Source organism: Triturus cristatus, chromosome 6 (assembly GCF_964204655.1).
Source record: "Triturus cristatus chromosome 6, aTriCri1.1, whole genome shotgun sequence".
Classification (NCBI taxonomy): Eukaryota; Metazoa; Chordata; class Amphibia; order Caudata; family Salamandridae; genus Triturus; species Triturus cristatus.
The window spans coordinates 1,241,749,706-1,241,777,028 of record NC_140589.1 but is presented as its reverse complement, the minus strand read 5'-3'; the positions used below and the strand labels follow the sequence as shown (position 1 = coordinate 1,241,777,028).

The window sequence follows — 27,323 nt, the reverse complement described above, 5'->3', positions numbered from 1 at the left end:
TCCTGGATCAATGTCCTTGAATGTTAGCAGCCCACCTGACAAAGATGGTGGCCCTCCTAAATCCCTGGGGTTTGTCATGAACGGGAAGAAAATAAGCCTTTGCTCCCGCACAGTCTCTCACCTTCCTCTGGTTTGTGTTCAACTCACTGGATGCCACTCTAAGCCTGTCATCTAGAAAGATGTCAAAAATTCATCACAAGATTCACAGGACTCTGGCAAAGCCATCCACTTCCCTGTAGCAGATTAAAAGAGCAGTAGGCCTCCGATCCTCTTTCATCCAAGCCATCTTTACAGCCCCCCTTAACTTTTGGGATCTCGAGCGGTTGAAGGTCTTGCACGTCTGCAGAGGCCGCATATATTAACAGTTCATTCCCTTCTCCCAGGAAGGCAGGGACAAACTTGAATGGTGTCTCACACACATGGATGCCTAAAATGGGCAGGCCATTCTCGCCTCTCAGCTGGACCTAGTCATCGAGTCCGACGCCAGCAACACTGGCTGGAGAGCCCGCTTTGGGGATTTTACCACAGGAGGCGGATGGTCCTCCACCGATTGATCCCTCTATATCAACTGCCTGGAGTTATTGGCAGGGTCCTTTGCAGTGAAGAGCTGGACCAGGTAAAGAGCACAGTGTTGTGTGCTCCTGAAAATGGACAATGTGACAGTGGTCCGTTACATCAACTGCCTGAGGGGTACACGCTCAGAAGTACTATCAAACATGGCCAACAATTTCTGGGAGTATTGACTCTCTCACCAGGTTTCAGTTGTGGCAAAACATCTGACAGGCTCGGGCAACCAAGTGGCGGATTGGCAATCTCCCCATCCCTGGGAGACCAGCCTTTGAAGCTTTTCCCGTCCGTGTTTCTGGCTTTCTTGAGATGCTGGGGACCTTTCACTATGGATCTTTTTGCGTCCCGCCTCGACCATCAGCTTCTGCAGCTCTTCAGTTGGAGGCCGAATTCCGAGAGAATGGCCATGGACACATTCCTCTAAGATTGGTCCAAGGAGAACGGTTATGACTTTACCCCCTTTGCCATAATCATGAGGTTGGAGACAGGTTCGCAGACAGAAATCGGACTTGGTGGTGGTAACTCTGATGTGGAGATTGCAAGTTTGGTTTCCAGTTCTGATGGGACTTTCTTGGGATTCTCCAATCAATCAACCCCTAGATCCAGCTCTTCTCCGCGATCCCCACGGTAATCCCCAACCTCTGGTGGCGAGCGGATCCCTCCAGCTAATGGCGTGGATGATTACAGGTCATGATGGCAAGTCCTGGGCTTTCGAGAAATGCTTCGGACCTCCTCTAACGAGCCTGGGCGGACAAATGGTACTGGTTCGCATGGGTAGAATGGTGTCAGAAACTAGGTTTGGATCCCACGATGCCCATGTACTGAATTTCCTGGCCTCTCAGTGGCAGAAGGCATGGCTTACTGAACAGTCAACACCTTTCGATCGGCTATCCCGGCAGGTCATGCTCCAGTGGCTGGGATCCCAATCAGCTAACACCCCTTAGTCAGGATGTTACTCTGGGGCATTAGTCTTTCTCTTCTCCTGGAACCCAGTTACTCGGTTCTGTAGGATGGGAACAAGGTACTGGACATTTTGGGAAGGATGTTCACTCCTGATGGGGTCACATTCCATATCTCTCAGAGGACTGAGTCTAATTTCCGCTTGATCACCTACCCAGTTTTTGAAGATTCTCCACGGTTGTGTGTGGTGCGTTGCATTAAGGCATATGTAGCCTTGCCCGAAGACGTGCGGGCCCGTGGGAAAGGACAGTTGCTTATCACCCTCAGCAAGCCATTCAAAGCGGTATCTTCACCCCCACCACTGCACGGTGGGTCTGGTGAGCCATCCAAGAGGCAGGCATTTATACATAGTTGTTTGGTACGCATTCTACTAGGGTTGCTATGGCTTCCAAAGCCTTCACCTTTGGAGCTCACTTGAAGGATATATTGAATTCAGCAGACTGGTCTTCAGATTCAACCTTTAAGAGGTTTTATTTCAAACCAGTTACCTCCATTATGGCTATTGCGGTGCATAAGCTTTAAACTAGCCAAATCATGGCTCCTGAGTCCTGAATTAGAATGAAAATGATTCCTACCTACCATAAAGGAACTTTTCACTTCTATTAAGGACTCAGAGGTGAGGATTAGCGCACCTAGTGTGCTTCACCATTACCCACCTGATGTTCTGGATATGTTTACGAATAGTAAGTAATTCACTTAGTTGGAATAATGTATGATGAGTATATCAATGTTATGTGACAGTTATGGTTATAAGTCATTCTGATTAATAACACTGTTTGTAATGTTTGACGACACAAGGTAGTTGCGGGCAGTACCGGTAGATTACATTCTTATTCTTGTAGGTTTGAATTCTAAACAGGAATAACAGCTTCACAGAAAAGAAAAATATGACAGCCTTTGGACGTGGACTGATTGAATTTTTGTCTTCATGTTCCCTAGTGTTTACGGGAAATGAGGTTTAAACTGTTTTAGGTTTACTTGGCTGCTGAGCAATACAACGAAGAAAGAAAAGCCTAATACTTGCCTCCGAGTCCTTAACAGAACTGAAACTTTTCTTTACGGAAGTTAGGAATAATTTTAATTCCACTTCACTGATGCATGCCTCACTGACAGTGCAACCATGGGAATTCATTTTGTTTATTGTATTTAAACTATTATAGATCTCAAGGATATAGTAAAATAATTCACCAATAACCCTCCTGTAGTCCATGCCTTTAGCAAGATGAATCTTCTGGGGCACACTTTCTCAACTGGGTCAAAAGGCCTAAATCGACATTAACATCTGCAGATTATTAAAAAAAAAAATCTTTTTATTGATTAAACAAACATGCAAACATCCCATCAATACACATAATCAACACGTTGTACATCATCTGAGGTGTCAGTCGGTGTTACTAAGTTACATGCCATGTGCACGGGGAAGGGTCTGCCCATCCTCAATTGTCTACTTAGCTAGTCTAATTAATCCCCCTCAGTTGTGTCAGTTTGTGTCAAGGATCTGTACCGATCCCATGCATTCCATATCTTCTCCCACTTTTTAGGGCATCCCCTGCTCTAGTAGACAGTTTTTTCAGCCAGGCAACACCAATCTAAGTCTTGTTTCCAGGCTGTAATTGTTCCTATCACCTTTACACCCCACTGTCTCGCAATGTTTCGTTTTGCTACACCAGAGGCTAGAGCTAGCTAGGTTTTAACATGCGACGGCCAGCGGATTTCACCAGTGATGCCCAACAAGTGTCAACAAGCGTCAAGGGGTATTAGTGTATCGAGAGCTTCAGACATCACTCGAGTGATTTGGGTCCAGTATTGTTGTACTGCAGGGCATTCTCAGATTATGTGAAAGAAAGTGCCTACCCGACCACAGCCCCTGATGCAAAGGTCTGAGTCAGCCTTGCCTAGTTTATAGTGCAACGTACGGGTGGTGTAGGACCTATGTAGGACTCTCAGTTGAATCAATCGGAATCGTGCCCAAATGGCGATTTCCCTGGGGCTCTGGATTGCTTACTGCCAATCGTCATCCTCTATTAGTCCCAGATCAGCCTCCCAGACTGCTCTCAGGGAGACGAGGGAGTCTGGAAGGTTATTCATGATTTTTTTTTTATATGTTAGGGATGTTGCCTTATCTATCATAGGATCAAGTAGTAAACAGTCTTCGGGGGGGTGGGGGGCGTGCGGGGGGAGTTTGGGGGGGGGGTGTGTATTTCGGGACGGTGGATGGCAAGCCATAGTTGTATGTAACAGAAGTTCTCTGTGTCGGCCATTTGGTATTCGCTTTTAAGTTCTGGGAATGTGAGCATTTTACCTCCCCGCCACACATCCCCAAGGGTGTCCAGGCCTATCAGGCTCCATTTACGGAATCTCTGCCAGCGCCCCACATCTCTCCGCCCGTCACTTTCCCAGAGTGGTGTTTGCTGGGTTAACCTCGACTCCCACCCCAGCAATCTGTTCTTGGTTCACCATGCTCTGATGACCTTGTGTGTGTGTGTGTGTGTGTGTGTGTGTGTGTGTGTGTGTGTGTGGTGGTAGTTGGTTCCCTCGTTGTTTCCGATAGAGGGCCGTTAAGTGCCCACCGCTTCCTTTCATGCATCTATCGATCCTGTTCACAGGTTCCATCTGTGGCTCAAAGACCCACCCATTGATATTTACCAATTGTGCCGCTAAGTAATAACTCCGGATGGCCGGTACCACCAACCCACTGTCATACACAACGCGTTGTAGTTTGCACAGTGCTATTCGAGATCTACCTCCCTCCCATAGGAGAGTGTGTTGTTCCCCTTCTACATTTAAAGAAGGAGTCTGGGATTTTGTACGGGGTATTCTGTAGGACATAGAGCAACCGCGGCAGACCCATCATCTTAAATAAAGTAGCTCTTCCCATAAGGAAGATCGGTAGGTTACGCCAGTGCCTTGCATCTCCGCGCAGCAGCCTCGTCAGCTGTGTTTACAAGTTCAAGTATTCTTCAGCCGATTCGGTAATCCATATGCCCAGATATTTAAATTTGTATTGGACCGGTAAAGTGGCGCACTCTGCCGTGAGAGGTTGCCCGCAAGCCAGAAGATGAGGGATTTATCCCAGGTTGTCTGATACCCCGAGTAGATACTGGAGGTTCGGAGTATATGCATTATCCTGTGAAACGTTTGTCTGTGATTATGCGCATAGAGCAGCACATCGTCGGCATACAGCGATATGCGTTCTTCCCATCCTCCTCCAATCTCTATGCCCCTAATCACGGGGTCCTGTCAGACCTATGCTGCCAACGGATCCAATGCCAGGGTAAAAAGTATTAGGGAAAGCGGGCAACCCTGTTGGGTGCCCCGGTGGAGCATGAACGTGTGCGATACCGAGCCGTTAATGCGCACTAGAGCTTTTGGGCACTGATATAGCAATCTAACCCAAGCACAGAAGCGTGGCCCCAGGCCCAGTTTGAGGAGCACTGCATTCAGGTAGGGCCATTCAATGCAATCAAACGCCTTGCGGGCTGTCCAATGACATAAGGGCGGCCGGAGTATGTGGGAGTACCGTTGTGGCATGGATTACTCCATATAATCGCCAAAGATTAAGTCGGGTATTTCTATGGGGCATGAACCCAGAATGGTTGGGATGTATTAATTAGCGTGGAGATGACGGGTAGGAGTTGGGTGGCCAGTAGTACATTTGCTAGTACCTCGGTTTCATAATTGAGACGTGATATGGGCCAATACGAGCCGCATTTATCCGCAGGTTTGCCTTTTTTAGGGGATGACCACGATTGTGGCCAGTCGCAAGACTTCAGGCAGACACCCCACCTCCAATGCTGTCTGAAACATATCAATAATCGTCTGTGTCACCCTTGTAGCTACACATTTGAAGAGCTCTGCGGGCAGTCCATTTGGTCCGGGCGCCTTTCCAGATTGTAAATCTTTTATGCCCCCCTCCACCTCCTCCTTTGTTAGGTCGCCATCGAGCACCTCTCTTTCTTCTGCAGCAAGCACTTGGAGCGAGATATCTTTGAGAAACTCTCTGCCCTCTTCTTCGGATTTGCCTGACCTGGACTGATAAAGCGATTCATAATAGGCGCGAATGCCTCCGCTATGTCAGCTTCCGTTCCCTGTTTAACACCGTCCGCAGTGTGAATTTCAGCCACCCAGTTCCTCTCTTTGTCCCTCCATTCAAGCCACGTAATGAGTTTATTGACCTAATCCCCCAAATCATACAGGCGCCTCTGTACTGCCAATGCGTGTTATCGGGCCATCTGCTCCTCCAAGCCCGTAGTTCTTTTTGTTTGAGGCAGATCGTGTGTTGCAAGTCTGGGGTGTTCGCTCCATAGCTTTTGGCGCCCTGATCAAGCTGTACTATCTCCTGTTTAAGGGCATCGCACTTGGAGCGCCTCTCCTTCTGTAGGCCGCCTATTGTAGCCTGTAGGTAGCCCCTTGCCACTACTTTGTACGCTTCCCATAAGGTGGAGTGAGAATTCACCGACCCAGCATTTTCGTCAAAGTATTGTTGCGTACGTTCACAAAACTTTTCCTTAAATCCCTTATACCGGAAATGCCAGGGTGCTATGCGCGGGGGTGTGGTATAATTCCAGACAGGGCCCTGGATGAGGACCTCTACCGGAGAGTGATCTGAGATACCTCTGGCTCTGAGTTGGGCCCCTCTAAAATGACTCACGTGTATGCATTGCGTAAAGATGTAGTCAATGCGCGAGCCAGAACCGTGTGCCGCGTTTATATGTGTATATTGAAGTCCTGGTAGCCTCCACAAGTCTGAGAGACCCATTGCCTTGGCACATGTCCATAATGGTTCTGTTCCACTCCTATGGGCCTGCTTTGAGGTTTTTACCACCTCGAACGACATCACTGCGTTCATGTCTCCCCCCCAAATATGTATACCTGGTGGTATGTCCAATAGTAATTTACTTAAAGGTGGGATGTATGCTGAGGTTCCCTCCCTCCCATATTCCAGCTAAGGACACGTGCCTGCCCAGTGGGTCCTGCCAGATGCTGCCTCTTACCAATGGCACAGAGTTTTTGACTAATATTGCCATTACCTGGGATCCCCTCGTGAAGCCAGCATGGGCTGCTAACGTGTAGCTCTATCTGTTGAGTGCGAGGCATTGACTGCCTTTCAAATGCGTCTCCTGAAGGAGGACCAGGTCGGGAGAATGCCGGCCTAGGTATTGCATGACCATGGTCCTTTTGATCTTATCCCCCAGACCATTTAAGTTCCAGGACAACATTTTTACAACAGTGTGGATCGTGACTCTGTAGCCATGTCTACGTGAAGTTCGTGTAGGGGTTCCTTCCCATCCCTCTGCCCCCTCCCGGATCCTGCTGGATGTCCTGTGTTTTAGTTGATGGGTTATTGCAAAGTGTGATCATAACTAGTAAGTAAGTAAGTTTATTATGCATAGTTAATTAAAACCAGTGCAAACATTTTACAAAATGTTTTAAAAAAAGCATAACTAGTAATAAACTTGATCTTACATATACAAAATTAGCCCCCAGTAAAGTAACACCCCTCCCTGCTACCCTGTAGGTTCAAAATTACCCACCTCCCCAATTTGCAGAGTGCCTGTCGCCTTGAAAAACCATTGAACTACAACTTGGGGTTGGCTGGCTCCGCTGCGTGCGTGTGTGTGTGTGTGTGTGTGTGTGTGTGTGTGTGTGTGTGTGCGCGCGCGTGTGTGTGTGTGTGTGTGTGTGTGTGTGAGAATGGCAGCCCTCCTGCCCTCTTGCATCAAAGATTGACTATTAAACAATGCATTGTCTGGGGGGTATAGGCCCCTCTTCGGATATCTAATTCATATCAGATCAGATAGGCCCCTGTTACCTTGCATATTCCACAGTTTCAGTTCTTGTTCCGCAAGTCCAGGCACTGTGACATCTTTTTCCAGTAGTGGTTTGGTACCTTCTCGAGTGACGTCTCATACTCCTCCCCCCCCACCCGATTGCCCCTCACGTCGTGTCCAGATCACTTGTGTGTTTCTACTTGTTCTATCTGGGTGGCCTCCGTGGGAGAATGTCCTCGGTCTCCTCGCTTCCGGCTTGAGTCTCGCTGCCGCTGTTGTGTCGTTTTTCTCCCTCCCTTGAGCCAGTCCCAGACCTTGTTGGGTGACGTGAAGTACCAGGATTTTCCGCAGTCCAGGATCCTGAGTTTAGCAGGGAAGAGCATCATATACTTGAGGTTCTGTGCCGTCAAGGTTCGCTTTACGTTGTTGAAGGTGCGCCTCTGTTGTTGAACCGCTGGGTGAAATCTGGAAAAACCGGACCACCGAGTTTTCAAAAGGTAGGTCATGCCTTGTACGCGCCGGTGTAGTATCACGTCACGGTAATTGAGAAAGCGTGCAATTATTGTTCGTGGTGGAGCCCCCGGCTTGGGGGGTGATGCCAGTGCTCTGTGAGCTCGCTCCACAGAGAAAAAATTGGAGAGGCGTTTGGGCTTGAGATGGTTTAGGATAAGGTCCTCCAGGAAGAGTCCGGTGTCTGGGCCCTCCGCCCCTTCAGGCACCCCCACCACCCTGATGTTGTTAATGCGGGCTCGTCCCTCCTGGTCTTCAAGTTTTGCCGCCATCTCCTTTTGTTGATGTGTGAGGTGTTGTATTTGTTTTTCCAGTCTTTTTTAAGTCGTTTGTAGCTTGGTGATATTTGTTTCGGCTGTGCCAACTTTTTCAGCAGTTTTATTCAAGTCCGCCCGTAGCAGAGTCTCATCAATCGAGACCTTGTCCATTTTGGATTCGAGCGTCGTGCCCAGCTAATGTACAGCAGCTATGACTGCCCCCAATGAAGGCTCCGCTGGATCCTGGGAGCCCTGCAGTGGTGGTCCCTCCACCATCGCTTTGGGCACTGTATATTTGTCCAGCTTATTGGACTGTTGCGGGGGGCCAGTCTTGGGGCGCATACTGTGTTCGTGTCAGGTACTAAGACTAATGTTACTGTGTCACAAATCTTTAGTGAGACCGTTTTTGCTCCGCCATCCACGGCTCCTCAGCCACCTCTAGGCAGATAAGGGAAAGGCCAAGCCCCCAAGGGGTCCCCTCACAACACCCTGGGCCTGCTGGCCGGTCGCCTCTGCACCTCCTGGTGCTTTTTAATCTTGTTCATCGCCCCAATCAAGCTGTGCAGTGTGGTCCTTGTAGGCCTATTAACTCACGGCCTTTCCCGCCGCCACTGCGTGCACTGACTCCGCCGCCAGCGGGCCCGAGGTCCGTCTCCCACTGCCGCTCGCGGTTTCATGAAATGTGGCCCGACATTCGTCTCATAGGCGGTGTTGCCACGTCTGTGCCCTTGTGACTCTTGTGTTGCTCTTGCCAGCGGGCCCCACGTTAGTTACACCCGGCCAGAGGGAAGCTATATATATCCAGCTGCGGGGGGTGGCGTAAAGACCCCCCGCTGATGTTCACCAGGTCCGGTGATTGTTACGTGGCCCCTGCCGCCTCAGCTCTGCTTACTACATGGCCCGCTCTGCGCCGTAGGCCTCACCAGCTGTCTTATTCGGCTCTCACTTTGTGGGACGGCACAGCAGACTCCGGAGGACCCAGGGATGATGTCACAATCTCAGTCCCCTCATTGGGGATGTGCGCAGCGATGACGGGGCTCCTCCCGTCGCAGGCTCCTCGCCACAGCGCACCTCCCTCGCCAGGTCTTGATGCTCCCCGCCTCCGCCGATCTCCTTCTCGTTCTCTTTTCTCAGACCACTTTGTGCCCTTTTCAAGTGCCGACCTTCAGAGCCGTCAGCACTGTGTCAGGGACCCCGGAATGATGTCGGATTTTCCAAAGGACAGGAGGGCTGCTACGGAACTCCTGGGCTACACTGCCATCTTGGCTGGTGCCAAACCACGCCCCCAATAGCAGCAGATTTTACGCTGTACATCTGAGATGATTTGGTTACAATAGCTGAGGTAGACCACATGCAGATTGTAAAAGTAAATTTCACCCAAATCGGTTTGTGTCAGTTTCACTCGATGGGGAAAGACATGTATGTGTGGTGTAAAGTTTACCATATTACAACCCACTAAGTCCCTGGTCCTTATATGTAAATCAACACACTAAGATCCAGTGCACACATTAATAGAGTTCTCAGGTTTGTAAGGAACAGTACATTCATTAACTCACAAGGACAATTAAAACTTTGTAGTGATTACTGTCCCACAATCTGCCTGGAAGGCACGTGCAGAAATTATGTGCATGTCATAACCTATTCATAGCTTTTGTACAGTCTTATATCCACTTGTCCCACTCTCCACACCACAAAAACTAAGTCAAACATAAAACACAATGTGAAGTGGGCACTCACATATCTAGAGACGCAGTGAAAATAAGCAATGGCATAGCTAAATGTCTCATCTTTATAATGAGAGTGCCAAGCTCTTGGCTTTGCAAATATTTCTCACAAACTATATTTTTAAAAATGTAAAATAAAAAAACATTTCTAAGTACTGGAGGAAAACCGAACATGTTATGGTTTCTCAAAACTGTACATTGAATTCAATGTTTTAAATCTTTGTAAACTACATGTTTTATTTTACAAATACTTTTCCACTTAGGAAACTCTGAACTTGAAAAATTAAAAAAGATTAAGTGTCAGAATGTAAAGGGAAATGATAGCCAAGTTCGAATTTACTTTCCAGAGCATTCAGTTCTCTATAGCAGCCCAGGAAGCCGATTTATAGACCTCCAAAAGAAGTGTCATGATAAGTAACCCTTCTGCCTCAGCCACCAGCTTAGTGAGTACAATCGATCAGCACCATAAAAGCCTTTGTGTGCCAAAGTCTGTGCTTTCATATAATATGTGAAATGCAGGATATAAAACAACCGTTAAAGTCTGATCATCAGCCATACACCAGAAAAATATCCCTATTGCCGTACTCTTACAGACAAGCTGGGAGTGCTGGGAAGCATCACAGTGTGGGGGTTTGGGGATTTTAGGAGGGAAGCAGCACACAAGGGACAGAACTATAAAATGCAGACACTCATGGAGTGCCGAATGAAAAAGAAAAGGTAGTTCGCTAAATGTGAAAAGTGGAAAGGTTCAAGTGAGCCAATCAAAAGGACCAGAACAGATATGGGTGGAATTGCTTTGCCAGATTTCCAGCTCTATGAGTGGGCTTTTGAGCTCAAAAACAGCAGGTGTTTATTGACAAACTCAGAAAAATCAGGGGTCAGCCCAATGCTCAATGCAATGATGAAAGAGGTGAGAGGTGGGGATTCCAAGTTCCTGTATTACATTTGCAAATATGTAGGTGAGGCTAAAGATCCTACAGGTGATTATCCTGCTCGAAGCACAGATAAGGCGAGCAACAGAACTGTTGTAATATAGCAGATATGTGCCAGTGTGGGATTCCCAGGGTAACCCCCTGAGTGTCTGGAGGACAAATTGGCAGCCACACTTAGGGAGATGAGTACACTGGAATGGGGTCAGTTACTGCAAAAGGGGAAACTCTGTAATTGGGAGGACCTACAGAAAATGACTGGGGGATCCACCTCTAAATTTCAGACCTACTAGCTAAAAAGTTGGGTTCGGACCTTGGGGGAAGGAAACAGTAGCACCAATGTGCTGGAAGAACATTTGGTGAAAGGGCCCCTGCGGAGGAAAGAAGTGTCACTATGGTACTGACTGATGTTGGATATTATGGATGGAGACTTCGACCTACCACAGGCGCTGTGGGGAGTACTTGCAAAGGCCAATGTCCCTCCTCAAAGCATTTATGTCACCAAGAAGAACTGCCTAACTGAGAGGGACGGGCTTGGTATCCTGCTCAAAGAATGAGCTGCAAGAAACGGATGACATGCACTTGTTTATGGTATGCCCGGGTATCCTGCATTTTTGGGTAGAGGTTAGTAAGATCCTAAGTGGCTTGTGTCGAGTCAACATCAAGGTAAGCCTTGAGATGACGGTCTTTGGGTGTATGCCAGAGACCGGGGAACTCGATAGGGATCACCAAAAGTTGCCGTACTACCTCATTCTTCTGGGGCACATAGAAATTTGTTGGCATCTAAGTCAAGCTCTACCAAAGATGAATGGTTGAGTGCTGCTATGTACTTCTGTAAAATGGACACACGCACTCCTTGTGTATGAGGAGCCGGGATATGGGCACCAATGATAACTTGGACTGGGGAAGACAGACAGGGGAAAAAATTAATAGGAATAATGGTTTACCGCGGAAGAAATCGATTTTTTTCATATTACGGTCCTATGATTACACCCGACTTGGATCTTGCTCGTGGTTACTCAGCTGGGTAAAATCAGATCCATAAGAGTCCTAACTTTCTTCCCCAGCTGGGCAGCTTTATTACTCTCCAAATATGAGACAGAAGTGCAGCAAAAAATAGGAGGTCCAAGGTGTACAGCCTGAAGTGATGTATGAATGACTAAATAAAAAAAAGGGTTTTAACATAGGCTATTCTCCAGGGAAAAAACAAAACAAGAAGAGGCGGGCAAGCCATCGAATAAGAAGCAAAAGAGTGACAAAGCAAATCAATGGTAAGAAGCAGGTGAGCTGTAAGCCCACTGCAATGTCACAATAGGTCTTTCGCAATCAGGTAGCATGAGACCTAAAAACAATATTACGAGTAAAACATAGCCCCACCCCTCCTTTAAGACAATAATACTGCAAATAGCCAATAACCTTTATAACAACAGGCCAACATCCTACATTTGAAATCTAAATGTCAGGAAACTGACTTTGCAAAGTGAACATTTTCTTTTAAAAGATGCATTCATAAACCGTACAAAACAGTTTTGATAATGAATGGCATGTATTGGAAACCCTAAGTTATGAACGCTGTGTATTGTGGCTCTGTATTGTGACTGTCTCAACTTTGTCCAATTAGCAAGAATACATTTAAAATCACACATTTAAAATCCAGCACCGTTCTACAAACCAAATACAACCGACTATATTAAACTTAATATTACACTTCACAAAAATAAATCCAACTGAAATAGAGTAATACATTTCTTTTCTTAAATAGTAATACCGTTAACTGGAAATCATGGCTTAGATCAGAACGGCTTAAGTACATTTTCAGATGTGTTACAAAGATATTATAAAAAAGTGAGAGGTCAATCAAGTAAGTTGTGGCAATCCATGAACGTTCTATGGATTTTAAACGTGGATATCAATCTATCTATCTATCTATCTATCTATCTATCTAAAGACAATGGTTTGTGAGCTTAGAATAGAAAACACAATGTACAATGCACATCAAACACTTCATTTTGTTTCTTTTTTAAGACCAAACTAAAATGGACAGCAGCTTGTACCGCAACAATACCCTCTGGAATGGTTTGATTTTCATAATGCAAAACAAATATTTTCTAGAGAGCAGCTTTCTTTAAAGTTTTTATGCAAGATGATCTATGTTAAAAAACAATACAGCACTTTACCAGAATCGTTGCGGAGGTATGAAGACATTGCTGGAATTAGGCAAGACTGGCTCAGCAGTTCTTGCAGAACAGAAGGGAGAGCACTGCTGTTTTGTCCTCTACCATCGCTAGATTGTGATTCACCATGCGACGTGCAGCCTGATGCATTGATGTAACTTGCAAGAACCTGTAACATCACAAGTACTGGGTTCAGTTTAATAAAAGATAAATAGTCTCTTGTTTGAAAAATTAAGTTGCTTATACATAACTGCAGTTACTTGTCTATGTTAAAGAAAAGTTATTTACCTCCAAAAAAACGGTTCTGATGAATACTTCAGTTCCTTTGACGATTACCTATTTTTGAAATATTGGGCAAAAGGTTGCCCTGAAAATATTTTCATAGCTGTGCCACTGACACAAAGGTAGACACCTATGTGCCATGCAATCACACCCAGAAAGGACAGAATTGCACCTTTGCTCAATTCCTCAAATACTTATCAATTGAGCAGACATGGGACATTCAGAGTCACAATAGCAGAGTTCAGTGAAATTATCTGCACAAGTAATGCAGCGTCCAGTACCTTGGCAGCAACTGATTCGAACTCCACAGCTTAAACTTTTGCGAAGTTAACAGACAACTGGCCAGGTTTCAGACAAATAGAAAAGAAAAAAGAAAGAAAACTTACCTGCTGGTCGCTAGCCGCCACTTCTTCCCTGACGCAGGAAGCACCCACGCTCTCAAAACTCCCTTAGCCAATCACAACGCTGCCTTACAACAGTGTTGTGATTGGTCTGAGCCAGCCGCAGACTCTGCAGGTAAGAGCGGTGGCGCCGGGTGTGTGTGTGTGTGTGTGTATGGGGGGGGGGGGGGGGAGTGATTTCGACAGATGACGATGATGGAAAATGTACTATCTACTCAATTTTCCTTTGTGGTCGTCTGTGGAATCCCCCCCCACGCTCCCAAAACTCCCCTAGCCAATCACAACGCTGCCTTACAACAGTGTTGTGATTGGTCTGAGCCAGCCGCAGACTCTGCAGGTAAGAGCGGTGGTGCCGGGTGTGTGTGTGTGTGTATGGGGGGGGGGGGGGGGGGGGAGTGATTTCGACAGATGACGATGATGGAAAATGTACTATCTACTCAATTTTCCCTTGTGGTCGTCTGTGGAATCCCCCCCCCCCCCCCCACAACCCGGCCCCACTGCTCTTACCTGCACGGGACGCAGCTTGTCTGAGTGCCATGGCTCGGCGCTCAGAGAGGGACCGGGATGCTGGGCATGTTCTCCATCCAGACTGTGCAATACAGCCAGTGGAGAACAAGCAAAGTGTGCATGATTGTTTGGCTGGCCCAAGGCAGCCGGCCAAACCGTCATGTGCACTTAAGAGTGTGCACACCATGCCTTCCCCTGGCCCCTGCTCTGGTCAGCCCAGCCCTGCACCTAAGCAGTAATGAAAAAATAAAATGATAATAAGGTTCCTTTACTATAATTTTATTTTTCCTCTGCAGAGACCAAAGGTTTGTGAAAAGATTACTTTTGGTATATTTGTTTTATAGAACCAGAGATACATTGTTGTGGTAAAATACGTTTTGCAATATCACTGTTTTTTAATGTAAAAAGTGGACACACTGCATTTTTCAATCAGTACAATTTTATCCTATGGGAGGAAACACAATCAGCAATATGCAGGTAAGTAAACTGTTTCTGATACTGAGCTTTTGGATGAAAAATTAGTACCAGGCAAGGTTCAGGTAAGTGACCTCACTGCACCACCAGTGGCACTGGGGTGGCCAGGTGCAGAAGTCAAAATCGGGTTCTGGTGCCACCGTTATTCAATGAAGAAAGGGGTCAATCAAAGTGGTACTACTTACAGGTAAGAAGAACAGCTTGGTAACCCTGTCTCTGGGAGTTAAGGTAAGCACATGGGGGGAGGGGGCGGGGCACAAGGCAGCACCAAACTTACACTCTTAGCTGCACACAGCATCGGAAGCCGAATACAAACAAATGGAGAATCTTAGAATCAGAAAAAGGCTGCAGGCTTTCGTGCAGTAGGCTGGACGAAAGAAACCTACAGCTGCACAGGTAAGTTGGGGTGTGCTGGCCACCTGCCTTTGTGAACCCTGGACAGATCATGCTAGGTGAGAACTACCTAGTGACCAACGCTAGCAATGCCACTACCTCCCATAGTGTGGCAATTGTTAACTTCTCCTGGGGATGGGTAACTGGCCTCAAGAAATTTGTGGTGAGTTCAGATCTCCCTGTAGAATGTCTGTTGGGAAATGACCTTGAAACTTCAGTGTGGGCTGAAGTGGAGTATAGGACCCATGCAGAAATGCTGGGAATAGATGCACATGTCCTTGCTGTGACCAGGTCACAGGCCAAAAAGTGCAACACTGAACAGGTGCTGGATCCTGGGACAATGGACCAGACACAACCCAAGAGAAAGAGCAGTAGGGTTAAGGCTGTGCCTTCCCCCTGCCTCAGGTAGAGAGTCAGCCCTCACAGGAGGATGATTCTGAGAGCCCTGAAGGAACTGTCCTAGAAGAACTGGAACCTGACCAGGTTGAGTTTCTTGGGACAGGGGGACCTTCAAGGGCAGATCTGAGGCAGGCCCAATTAGACTGTCCTTCTCTTGAACCCCTCAGACAGCAGGCTGCTGCTGAGGCTGCAGGGAATGCTCAAGGTACCCTTAGAGTGTATTAGGATGAAGGGCTGCTGTATTCAGAGGCTAGAGACCCCAAGCCTGGTGCGTCCAGGAGGTTGGTCATACCCTTGAGTTTCAGAGGCTTCCTTCTTACCTTGGCCCATGATATTCCCCTTGCAGGACACTTAGGCCAGAATAAGACCTGGGACAGACTTGTCCCTCACTTTCACTGGCCTCACATGTCAGAAGATACCAAGGAGTTTTGTCGCTCCTGTGTCACCTGCCAAGCCAGTGGCAAATCAGGTGGCACCACAAAGGCCCCCCTCATACCACTACTTGTGGTGGGGGTCCCCTTTGAGAGAGTGGGGATAGACATTGTAGGACCAATGGACCCCCAAACAGCATCTGGGCACAGATTCATACTGGTGATAGTGGACCATGCCACCAGGTATCCAGAAGCTATACCCCTAAGGACCACAACAGCTCCTGTTGTGGCAAGGGCCCTACTTCTCCAGAGTGGGCTTTCCAAAGGAGGTTATTTCTGACAGAGGTGCCAACTTCATGTCAGGATATTTGACTGCAATGTGGAAGGAGTGTGGTGTGAACTACAAATTCACTACACCCTATCACCCACAGTGCAATGGGCTTGTGGAGAGATTCAACAAGACCCTAAAAGGGATGATAAAAGGTTTACCAGACAAGCTTAGGTGAAGATGGGACATCCTTTTACCCTGCCTTCTGTTTGCTTACAGAGAGGTCCCACAAAAGGGGGTTGGCTACAGCCCTTTTGAGCTTTTGTTTGGGCATCCTGTAAGGGGACCCCTGTGTTTAGTAAGGGAAGGATGGGAGAGACCTCTCAGACAACCCAAACTGGACATAGTGGATTATGTACTTGGCCTCCGCTCCAGGATGGCAGAGTATATGAAGAAGGCTTCTAAAAACCTTGAGGCAAGCCATGAACTCCAAAAAGCTTGGCATGACCAAAAGGCTGTGCTGACTGTGTACCAGCCAGGACAGAAAGTGTGGGTGTTGGAGCCAGTGGACCCAGCAGCACTCCAGGACAAATGGTCTGGACCCCACACTATTGTTGAACAGAAGGGAGAAGTCACCTACTTGGTGGTCCTTGGGACTCCCAGAAGCCCCCACAGGGTGCTTCATATCAACAGGTTAAAGGCATATGTTGACAGGGCAGAAATGGGCTTACTCATGGCTACAGATGAGGGGCAGGAGGAAGAGAGTGACCCTCTCCCAGACCTGCGGACTCAGAACCCTGATGATGGTTCAGTTGATGGTGTGGTCTTTTCTTACAGCCTCACTGACCATCAGCAACAGGACTGCAGACAAGTTCTGCAGGCCTACAGACATATGTTCTCTCTGACCCCAAGTCAGACAAACTGGTGCACCCATGAGGTGGACACTGGTGACAGTCTGCCGGTGAAGAGTAGTAAAATCTACAGGCAACCTGACCATGTCACGGACTGCATAAAGATTGAGGTACAAAAGATGTTGGAGCTGGGAGTCATTGAACCTTCAGAGAGCCCTTGGGCTAGTCCTGTAGTTCTTGTGCCAAAACCTCACACCCAAGATGGTAAGAGAGAGATGAGGTTTTGCGTGGATTACAGAGGTCTCAATGCTGTCACTAGGACAGATGCCTACCCAATACCTAGGGCAGATGAGCTCATTGACAGATTGGCAGCTGCCAAGTTTTTGAGCACATTTGACCTGACAGCAGGCTACTGGCAAATCAGACTAGCTGAGAATGCAAAGGCCAAAACTGCTATCTCGACCCCAGGAGGACATTATCAATTTGTGGTAATGCCTTTTGGTTTGAAGAATGCACCTGCCACTTTCCAAAGGTTGGTGAATCAAGTCCTTAGAAGGCCTGGATGACTACTGTGCAGCTTATCTTGATGATATTGCTGTCTTTAGCTCCACCTGGGAGGATCACCTGGTCCACCTGAGGAATGTTTTAGAGGCCCTGCAAAAGGCAGGCCTCACTATCAAGGCCACTAAGTGCCAGATAGGGCAGAGCAAGGTTGTGTACCTGGGCCACCTAGTAGGTGGGGGTCAGGTTCAACCACTGGAGAGCAAGATCCAGACCATAAAGAACTGGACCTCTCCAATTACCCAGACTCAGGTCAGAGCTTTCTTGGGCCTGACTGGGTACTACAGAAAGTTTGTTAAGAACTATGGGTCCATTGTGACACCACTTAATGACTAGACCTCTAAGAAAATGCCAAAGAAAGTTCAGTGGACAGTAAGCTGTCAGAAAGCATTTGATGACCCGAAGCAGGCCATGTGCATTGCACCTATTCTGAAAAGTCCAGACTACTCTAAAGAGTTCATTGTCCAGACAGACGCTTCTGAGTTGGGTGTGGGAGCTGTTCTTACACAACTGAATGTAGATGGTCAAGACCAGTCCATTGCTTTTATTAGTAGAAGGCTGACCCCTAGAGAGAAACGTTGGTCAGCTATTGAGAGGGAGGCCTTTGCTGTGGTTGGGGCCCTGAAGAAGCTGAGGCCATACCTGTTTGGCACTCACTTCAAGATTCAGACAGACCATAAGCCCCTCTTGTGGCTAAATCAGATGAAGGGTGAAAATCCCAAACTTCTTAGGTGGTCCATTTCCCTACAGGGGATGGACTTCACAGTGGAACATAGACCTGGGACTGACCATGCCAATGCAGATGGACTCTCCAGATATTTCCACTTAGAACATGAAGACTCAACTGGTCAAGGTTAGTTTAATGTCCCTAAGTTTGGGGGGGGGGGTTGTGTAGGAGAGTAGGGTCTGCTTTCTATGTTCACCCCCACTTTTTGCTTTTGCTTCACTGGTTTTCGACTTAGATGTGGCTGTGGGCCTGCTAATCAGACCCACAGCCCAGCTGTTCTCTCTCTAAATTCACTATGCACTTTAGGTGCATAACCCAATTGGTAAGGATCCCCTTTTTGGACCCTGTACAGTGTACCTTATGTACCCAGGGCATAGGTGTACCCTAGGCCTACCAGGGACTGCAGCATGTATTATGCCACCCCTGGCTGGCCTTCCATTATGACACAACTGGCTGATCACTCAGCTGGGGCAAGGTTGTGTAATCACCCCTTGCTTAGGTATAGTATTCCTATACCTACCTTATATATAGACACATGAGTAACCTATCAGTCACTCCTATGGCAGGCCTTAACAATCCTGAAGGCAGAGTGCTTGGTAACATGTGAGATGGTGCTCTAGCATGAGCTGAGCCTGTCTGCAGCTTTCGGAACCGTGTCCTTATAGCTGTTCTATGATATCGCCTACCATATACTCTTAAAGTGCCTTATAATCCTCGCGGTTATGGTAACTATGGTTGGGCTTTATCAAAACATGTCGTGTAAGGTGTCTAACACTTTGGAATACTACCCCCACACCATTTCTGGCAGTGAGGATAGTATTCCTCCCTTCTAGAGGGAGAAGACATGTTGAGGACCTACTACCCGGTTAAAGCTAACCAGAGCCCCAGCGTCACAGAATGGACGCTGCTGCCACAGACACGAGTCTGACCTCCTGCTGCTGGGAGACTTTCCATCGAGGGAGGCTTGGACAATAGGTTTCCTGCCTTGGGAGGTGCTAGCACCACCCTAGACAGGCCTTAGTGTATTGGGGCAGGGAGGGATGAATAAAACGAGACACTGCCTGGGGCACACAAGGTGTCCCATGCATAGTCCAGTTCAAACCGGTGCTAGGGCACTCCAGCCCCAGTCCTGGCGTGAAACTGGAAAAAGGGAAGGGGGTGTAACCACCCCCCTCCCTGGTCCCACCCATAGGAGGGACCGAGCAGGTAACCCAGCCCCCCAGATTAGTATAAGAGTGGGAGCTGAGTCCCTAGGACTTTAGATTATCCTGAACCTGCATCTTGAACAGAAACTCTGGACCTTCGACATTCGACTACGGAAGAAGACTGAAGAATCTCCCTTGTGGCCAAGGAGTGACCACCCTGGGCAACCAGGCACCATCCAGCGACCGCTGCTTGCTTTGCGACTGATCCTACGAGGGACGACTGCAGAGACTGACCAGCGCCGTGACTTCCAGACACCTCGGAACCAGACCCACATCTACAGCAAAGCTGAGACCCGTGGAGGCGACGTGGGACCGGCGACTTGGGAAAAGTGGCTAGTAACTGACTAACGCAACTTCTGAGGCTTCCTCGAGGCTGTGCTTGGGGAATTGAGAAGCCCCAATCCCGAGCACCATCTGCAAAGAAGATCAGCTCCCCACACTTCACGTGTTCTGCGTGGGGCCCTTCTGCACCTGAGTTGCTCGACGTGTTGTCCGGTTGTTGGCCCGTTGGCTAGCGGCCTCTGTGACGACGAACCTTCAACTTTGCTTTGCTGGTCCGGCTCCTCCAGACCGGCACTCGCGCCCCTGTGAAAGGGAAGCACCCCAGACCTTCCTGGTCTGCGAGAGAAGCAAGTCCTCCATCCTGCGTGGGTTATGCTTGCCAAGGCTTGTTGGGTCCTAACTCGACATCGCCGCCGCCGACAGCAAGAGCCTTCGTGGGACAGTTCGCCTCCTGGTCCTGGCCGTCCTCGACGCCTCCTGGTACCCGTGGCTGCTGCGACAAGCTTCACCTCTTCACCTGCATCTTCACGACATCGCCTGGTTCCTTCCTGGTTCCTTCCCGGCTCCTGGCTGGTGACCTAGACTCTGTCCCCTCTGCTTGCAGGTATCCTCCTTCCTGATTCCATTCTTGGAATTCACCGGACACTCTTCACTGACTGCCTGTCAGCAACTTTCTTCAGGCATCCATAGGAGTCAACGACGAAACCCGACGCAAGTTCACACCTATGCACCCGCAGCCCGTGGGCTAGGTAACTTGAGTACTCCGGTGCTCACAAGGGTATTGACTATCCAAGTGTCTAGTTTCAAAGTCTCTAACTCCTAGTTCCTTCCGAAGTGTCCTAAAACTATTAATTACTAAATACTACTATTTCTATCGACTTTAACGCATTACGCGTGAGTATTTCCACTCTGCACCTGAATCCTGTGGGCCTCCCACTGCCTAGCAACTGATAGGATAGTGTAGCCCCAGCGATTCCCTAGGCCTAGGCCTAACCTGTGTTCGTGACAGTGGTTCTTATAGCACTTACTTAGTATATGGTTTGCGTGGCCCCTAGGACCTAACTGTATTACTTACCTGTGTGACTTATGTATGCTTGATTAAGACTGTGTTGTACTTACCTCGAATCTCATAAAGAGTGCTGAGGGTGTTTTGACTAGAATAAATACATTCTATTTTTTATAATATCTGTTGTGGTGTCCTTTCATTTGGTATTCAAGGGGTTGCAAATGGTATAACAGCTGGCTTCACATGCCATACAGAGTTTAGCCTAAGACTGCTCTTGTCCATGCTACCACTAGGATAGCTGGTCTATAAGGTTGACTTTACAACCGATCACCATAAGGGTTGTTTGGACTGATACAAGGTGTACACTAGAACTAGTGACATCATATATCAGGCCAACTTCTCACACAAAGACCTTAGTTCAGAATTGTGGGAGGTTCCCCAAGGCTGCGGTAAAGCCATCATGTGGGCTGAGAACAAGGGGAAGAATAGGCACCCTTGTTTCAATGCACATTTGGTCTATCTTATTTTAAGGCGCGTATAGATAATGAGGAAGTGCGTATGTAAAGAGGTGCAAGCAAGGCAAGGGATTTTCAAAAGGAAGCATGCTGGGTGGAGGGTAAAATGGGCTTCAGGATACCCAAGTCTAAGACAGATCACTCAGGTAGGGGTGCATGGGTGGTCCTGCAAGCTCAAACAAGGATGATCACATGCTCAATCAGGCTTACAGCAGACTGTATGCAAGGCATCCTGTGGTAGGGAAGGTACTATTGGTGCACAATGGTGGGCCCCCAATGAACGTACACCAGTACAGGATGCTCGCCTACATATAAATCCCCATTCTAGGGTTGGTAACCTGGGCTTAGCCTTTAGCAGATAGGGGACATTATGGGAACTAGCTAGCTTTAACTAGCTTTAATCCTCAAAATGTTTGAGTGTCATGTCCATGCATGGAAGAACATTATATCTAGTGATTCTTTTTTTTACTGAATTAACAAATTGAGTCCACATAAAACAGCTACTTCGGGCCAACGACTGCCTTTTTTCTCATGGGGCAATTTTTAAACTTGTTTTGTTAGTTAAATTAGTACAATGGTCCTCTCCCCATAGTGTTGTGGAATGCCAATCCTATTAGATGAGTAAACTGATTAAAGAGACCTGTGTCTACATCCTTTTAATTTTTTGTCACATACCTGTAACAGACAAGTTACATGCTCTTCTTCAAGCTTTTGCTTTGCCAGAGCTTGCTCAACATCCCATCCTGATGCTGTGGAGCCTGTCCCAAAGCCAGTGCCCTTGGCCCAATAAAGCTGCTGTTCTTCAACTGTGGCACTGCTATGTGTGCTTGAAACCTGTGAGTAGGCAGAAAAAGTTATGAAAGACTCTTACTCTGACTTCAAGCAAGTTCTTGATTTCAGAATTGCCATTAATTATTCATAGCAATTAGAATGGGAGAAAAACCATTTTAACATTCTTTAAAAAAACAGGATTTATACAAATACATGTAGATTACTGAGGACTATTCAATGATTGGAGACTTGCAAATTGCAGTTTTTCAGCACCTCTAGCAAAAAAGCTAAATAAAAAAAATGATTCCTTCCTCGTCAAACAAGAATTGTCTTCTAAATATAGTTATAAATAGTTTAAAAGACTTCCATATAACAGAATGAGTTATTGATCAAATAGGCTCTTGCACTCCAAGTCTGACAACACCCACCCTCTCACGTCCTTTAACTCCTGAGACCTTTATGCTACTACAAGAGGAAATTGAAGACTTAAAGCTCAGCAGAGTAAACAATCTGGAAGCTGGTGGACATTAATTGATTGTAAAATATTTAAACAGAACATAAAAGGCAGATACCCTTGTTTGAAAAAAGGTGGCTGTACAGCAGATGCTATAATGTGTAAACTGTCCTTGCACTTATGTCCAAGAACCCCTTCTTTTAGAACTGCCTGATTGTTACAAATCATCCAATAAGGTCAAGAGCTAAAATGACATAACCACAAATCTTCTTAACAGTGACTTAGCAGGGTCTGGCCAGATGGTGGGAAAGATTCCAGTTGAGCCTAGAACCCCACAAATCAGTTTGATACATAGGTCTCAGCCTGTGGAAGAGGCAGACTCCAAGGTCTGAAAGATGAACCAAGAGGAGACTGTCCATCATCAAACTCGTCCATTGCAACTTAAAGACTGCTGCAGAATTGTGGTGCTGCAGCCATTGGAAGATAGACTCCCTGCTCGCGGTGGGCTACACTTCCTGGCCAAGTCCAGAGTTAGAACCTATGGAGACCCAAGTGGTGGCGAGAACCCAACAGATCAATCTAGCTGGGACAGTGGAGGCTGGATGAGTTGGCCCTTGCAGTCTCCTCCTCCATAAGACTGTGAGGAAGGTAATAGATGAGGAGGTCTAACATGACAATGCAGTCTGCAGCTGTTGGACTAGCCATGCTGTTTCAGACAACGTAGGCGTTAGAGACAAGACGATCGAACGTCCCTATGCAGACAACTCAAGAAGTCTATTTAGGATGCTTACCCCCTTAGAAAAGAAAGAATATGGCACAGCAGAATCTTTACTCCTACAAAGTCCATGAGTTAAATTCCAGGTGGAGAAAGTAAAAGTGGAGAGGCTTCTTTTACACCTAGCAGCAATTACTATCTATTTGACCACTGGCTTGAGGGAGAACTCAACACCAAGACCTACAGCAGGAGGGGTTAACCAGTAAACCAGATACATCTGCTTGTTACAGATCAAAAGATTAAATGCTTGGAAAATTTGACCAGGGCCAGGAATTGTTTTAATACTAGGGATGACCATAGATGCAGGCGGCTAGAAATTAACCTCTTTTATGGTACAGGAGTTGCAGTAGCAGCTTTTACCAGATTCGAGTGGTGGGGTGGGGAGAGACCACTATATTTCACTCATAAAGAATGGTATATTGTAACAACTTGCAGAATTACACTGGGCCTCTCTACAACAATAAGTTCAATTTCAGAGATTGACAAGTGAAATGAACAGACCAAAAAAGAGGTACTAGTCCCCAAGTAATTTAACACCGGTAAGAGCAGAACTCTTCAAAAGACACCACTATGTGGACTCTGGATTTTGTGTCATGACGTGGCTGCAGCAGCAGAGGGTAAAAAGTAATGCGGCAGAAAATAAAATGTTCCCATGCTTATAGCCCTAACAAAAGAAAAAATACAATGTAGTACAATTCAGGCAAGTTCTACTCAGCTGCGAAAGTAAATAGGATTGTGAGGTATTTGTGAGGAGAGGGCAGGAGAATGGAACGGCAAAAATGCACTGTTTTTACATGTAGTTTTAGTAAATAATGATGCTGCTATCCACTAGGTGGTGCTATTCTATGACAGTAGAAAAGGAGGGCCTTGACATAAAGGAGACCCATTGCCAGATGCAAGAAGAGTTTCAGTTTCCAATGTGAGAGTCAGGAGGCACAGAAAGAGCTATGAGTAGTTATTAAATGGAGAATCTCCACACACCTATATATGTGTACTGTGGAATTTAAATGGGGCTAAATACTTATAGGAAGAAAAACTATTTATAATTACAGTTAATACAAAGATTTTCGTCTGTGACATAACATTTGTTGCAATGACCTAACAAAATGAGTATCTGTAAATGTTGGGACCTTGTTTGTACAGATGGTTGCTGATTTTAGTTTCTGATAATCCACTGAAATCTGAGGAGAAATAATAACATGGAAACATAGTAATGGTGCCATTTTTTAAAGCCAAAAGAAATCCATGAAACCCACATGCAATGCCCATTTAGGAAAGTTGAGACTGTAGATATCCAAGACAAAAGTAAGCCAAAACTCAGATACTTGACTTCAAGATAAACCTACCTCTGTCTGATTCAGACCAGAATTTGGAACTCTTGGGGCATGGTGGCTGAGGGCAGATAGGCAGGCAAGAAGAAGATGCATTGCTCCAATTTCTAATGCCATTCTCCTCAAAAGTACTCCGTCATCTGTAGTCAGTGGGGTGGTGCTGAACAAGGTGCGCAGCACGTGAAATGGGAGGGTTGGAAGCACGTTCGCCGATGGAGACTGCAGTATATGACCTGCATACCAGGAAAAAATGTCAGACAAATGTTTGTTTAAATTTAGAGCATACTACAACAGTCATGTTTAAAGTAAATTTTCTGAAGACAAAAGATGTAGGGAAAGAGTTTCTTTCCCAGCAGTGAGTCTTGAATATTTATATAAATATATCAAATTCATCCATGCAAACACACCAAATGCACGACAGTATTGCTAGACTCAAAGTGCAGACCTAAGTGAACCATTCACTGTGCATCCAAGACATAACTATAGTGTTGTGCTGCTCTAATACCTACTTAGCACGAAACTCACAGAAAAATTTACTAATGCTCCTGGCAAAGAACAGTGAACAGTTGTGATGGGTGGAATTTGTTAATGCATGCAAAATTTTAATTAGTGAGCAGATTAAGTTGAGTAAAAAAGAAATCATATATATGAGGGATATATTTACTACCTTCTAGATTTCAATGTATTTACAAATAGCATCATCTAAATGAAACATATTGGTTTAAACAACGTATAAATCACCAATAAAACATTAAAGAATCCTCGTACACTTGTGAAAAGTTTAACATCCATAGATGTAAATATGTAGCAAGACGACAGGGGAGGCACGATCACCATAAGACCTGGGCAATTTATAACGCAACAATGAAAATTGTTCATTCAGGGGTGAAAGAAAATAATTAACTAAGGAGGTGTTTGGATCAGTAATCAAACAAGACATGTTAAGACAATACTTTTTCAAAGGATAAGATGTTTTATATATTTAAAGAAATACATAGAAACGTATATATACCATATATACAAGTCAATATATATGTCTACGCACACACACATCTATACATATATCTTATATACACACACACAAATATCCTAAAATATAAGCAATGAGGAAACCTGATTCAAGATTCACCTAAACTACAATGGGTCGGCTTAAGGGGTGGTAGAAGGCTACAGTGTTGTGTTATGATTCTTTTGCATATTTCTGCAGCTTTTGACACCACTGACCCTTGAATATTTTCATACTGCAGAATCATCTATGGCATTCATGTGATCGCTTTAAAATGGAATCACTTTTCGATGTAAAACAGATAATCTATTGAAATAATTTTGTCTCAAAAGCTACATTTTGTCAATATTCAAGAAGAACCCAAATTATTATTGAAGTGGAACTAGGGCAGTACATCAACTAGCATGCCTCAATAAGGTGACAACTTTAATTTCAAATCAGTCAATGGAGAAATTAGTGTGAAAATGTGTCTGGACTACACAATTATGGGTTAATGAATATGCTACTTACCAGTATGCATCTGTTCTTGGCATGTAGGGCTGCTGACATTCATATCTGTGCATAGATCGCCGCCTAGTGTTGGGTCCGGATGTTTGCACGTTGTTGTCCTGGAAGAGTCTTCGAAGTATCCTTGGATAGGTGACTCCTCCCCTGGACTACAGTGCGCATGGGCATCCTCTCCATCCTCAGATTGTTTTTCGCCATTGTGGCAGTGATGGAGTAGATACAGAAAGTGATGACCATGCTTGCAATAATTCTGAGAGCTGCAGCTGCGACAGGCGCCGGGGAGGAGGGAGGGCGATATGAATGTCAGCAGCCCTACATGCCAAGAACAGATGCATACTGGTAAGTAGCATATTCAGTTCGAGGCATGTGGGCTGCTGAATTCATATCTGTGCATAGAATACATAGCAGTGCCCTCTATTGGCGGCGGCTACCCGTGCCAGCTGCAGCGGTCTGAAAAAGTGTTTTGAGAACAGCCTGTCCTACAGCTGCCTGCTGTTTTGACTGCACATCTACGCAATAGTGTTTTGTAAATGTGTGTGTAGTGGACCATGTGGCTGCTCTGCATATATCATGCAGGGGAATATTTCCTAGGAAGGCCATGGAAGCCCCCAACTTGCGTGTTGAGTGGGCTCGTGGTGGAATAGTTAATGTGCGTTTTGCCTTTTGATAACAGATTTGAATACACTTAACTATCCATCTGGCTATCCCTGCTTTGGAGATGGCGTTACCTTTGTGGTGTGGGGCAAAGGCAACGAACAGTTGTTTTGTCTTCCTGAAGGGTTTAGTCCTGTCGATGTAGTACATGAGGGCCCTCCGTACATCTAGTGTATGTAATGCCCTCTCTGCAACAGTTTGTGGGTTTTGGAAGAAAACGGGCAGTTCAATAGTCTGGTTCATGTGGAACTGCGATATTACCTTGGGCATGAATTTGGGGTTGGTACGTAGTACGACCCTGTTGGCGTGAACCTGAATAAATGGCTCTTGAACGGTTAGTGCCTGGAGTTCACTAACTCTTCTTAGGGAAGTGATCGCTACCAGGAAGGCTACTTTCCAGGTAAGGAATTGAATCTCGCATGAGTGTAGAGGTTCAAAGGGTGGACCCATCAGGCGTGTGAGGACCAAGTTGAGGTTCCACATTGGAGCCGGTGGGTGACTAGGTGGAATGACTCGTTTGAGTCCTTCCAAGAATGCTTTGATGGCAGGCACTCTGAAGAGAGAGAGGTGCTGCCTGGTTTGCAGATAGGCTGATATTGCGGTCAAATGGACACGTATAGAGGTGTACGCCAGATTGCATCGGTATAGGTGTAAGAGGTAACATATGATGTTGTGGATGGATGCGTCCAGC

The 27,323-nt window shown here is 46.4% G+C and overlaps 1 protein-coding gene across 1 annotated transcript in view; it reads right to left on the bottom strand.

Moving 5' to 3' along the window:
* The window catches only part of BIRC6 (baculoviral IAP repeat containing 6), a 1,973,616-nt gene that overhangs the window by 284,994 nt on the left and 1,661,299 nt on the right, over nt 1–27,323 (bottom strand). The window contains exons 63-65 of the mRNA XM_085609819.1: nt 24,481–24,698; nt 21,810–21,968; nt 12,896–13,061 (exon numbers count right to left, since the gene is read on the bottom strand). Coding sequence (XP_085465945.1) covers nt 12,896–13,061; nt 21,810–21,968; nt 24,481–24,698 — 543 coding nt within the window. The remainder of the gene's footprint in view (nt 1–12,895; nt 13,062–21,809; nt 21,969–24,480; nt 24,699–27,323) is intronic.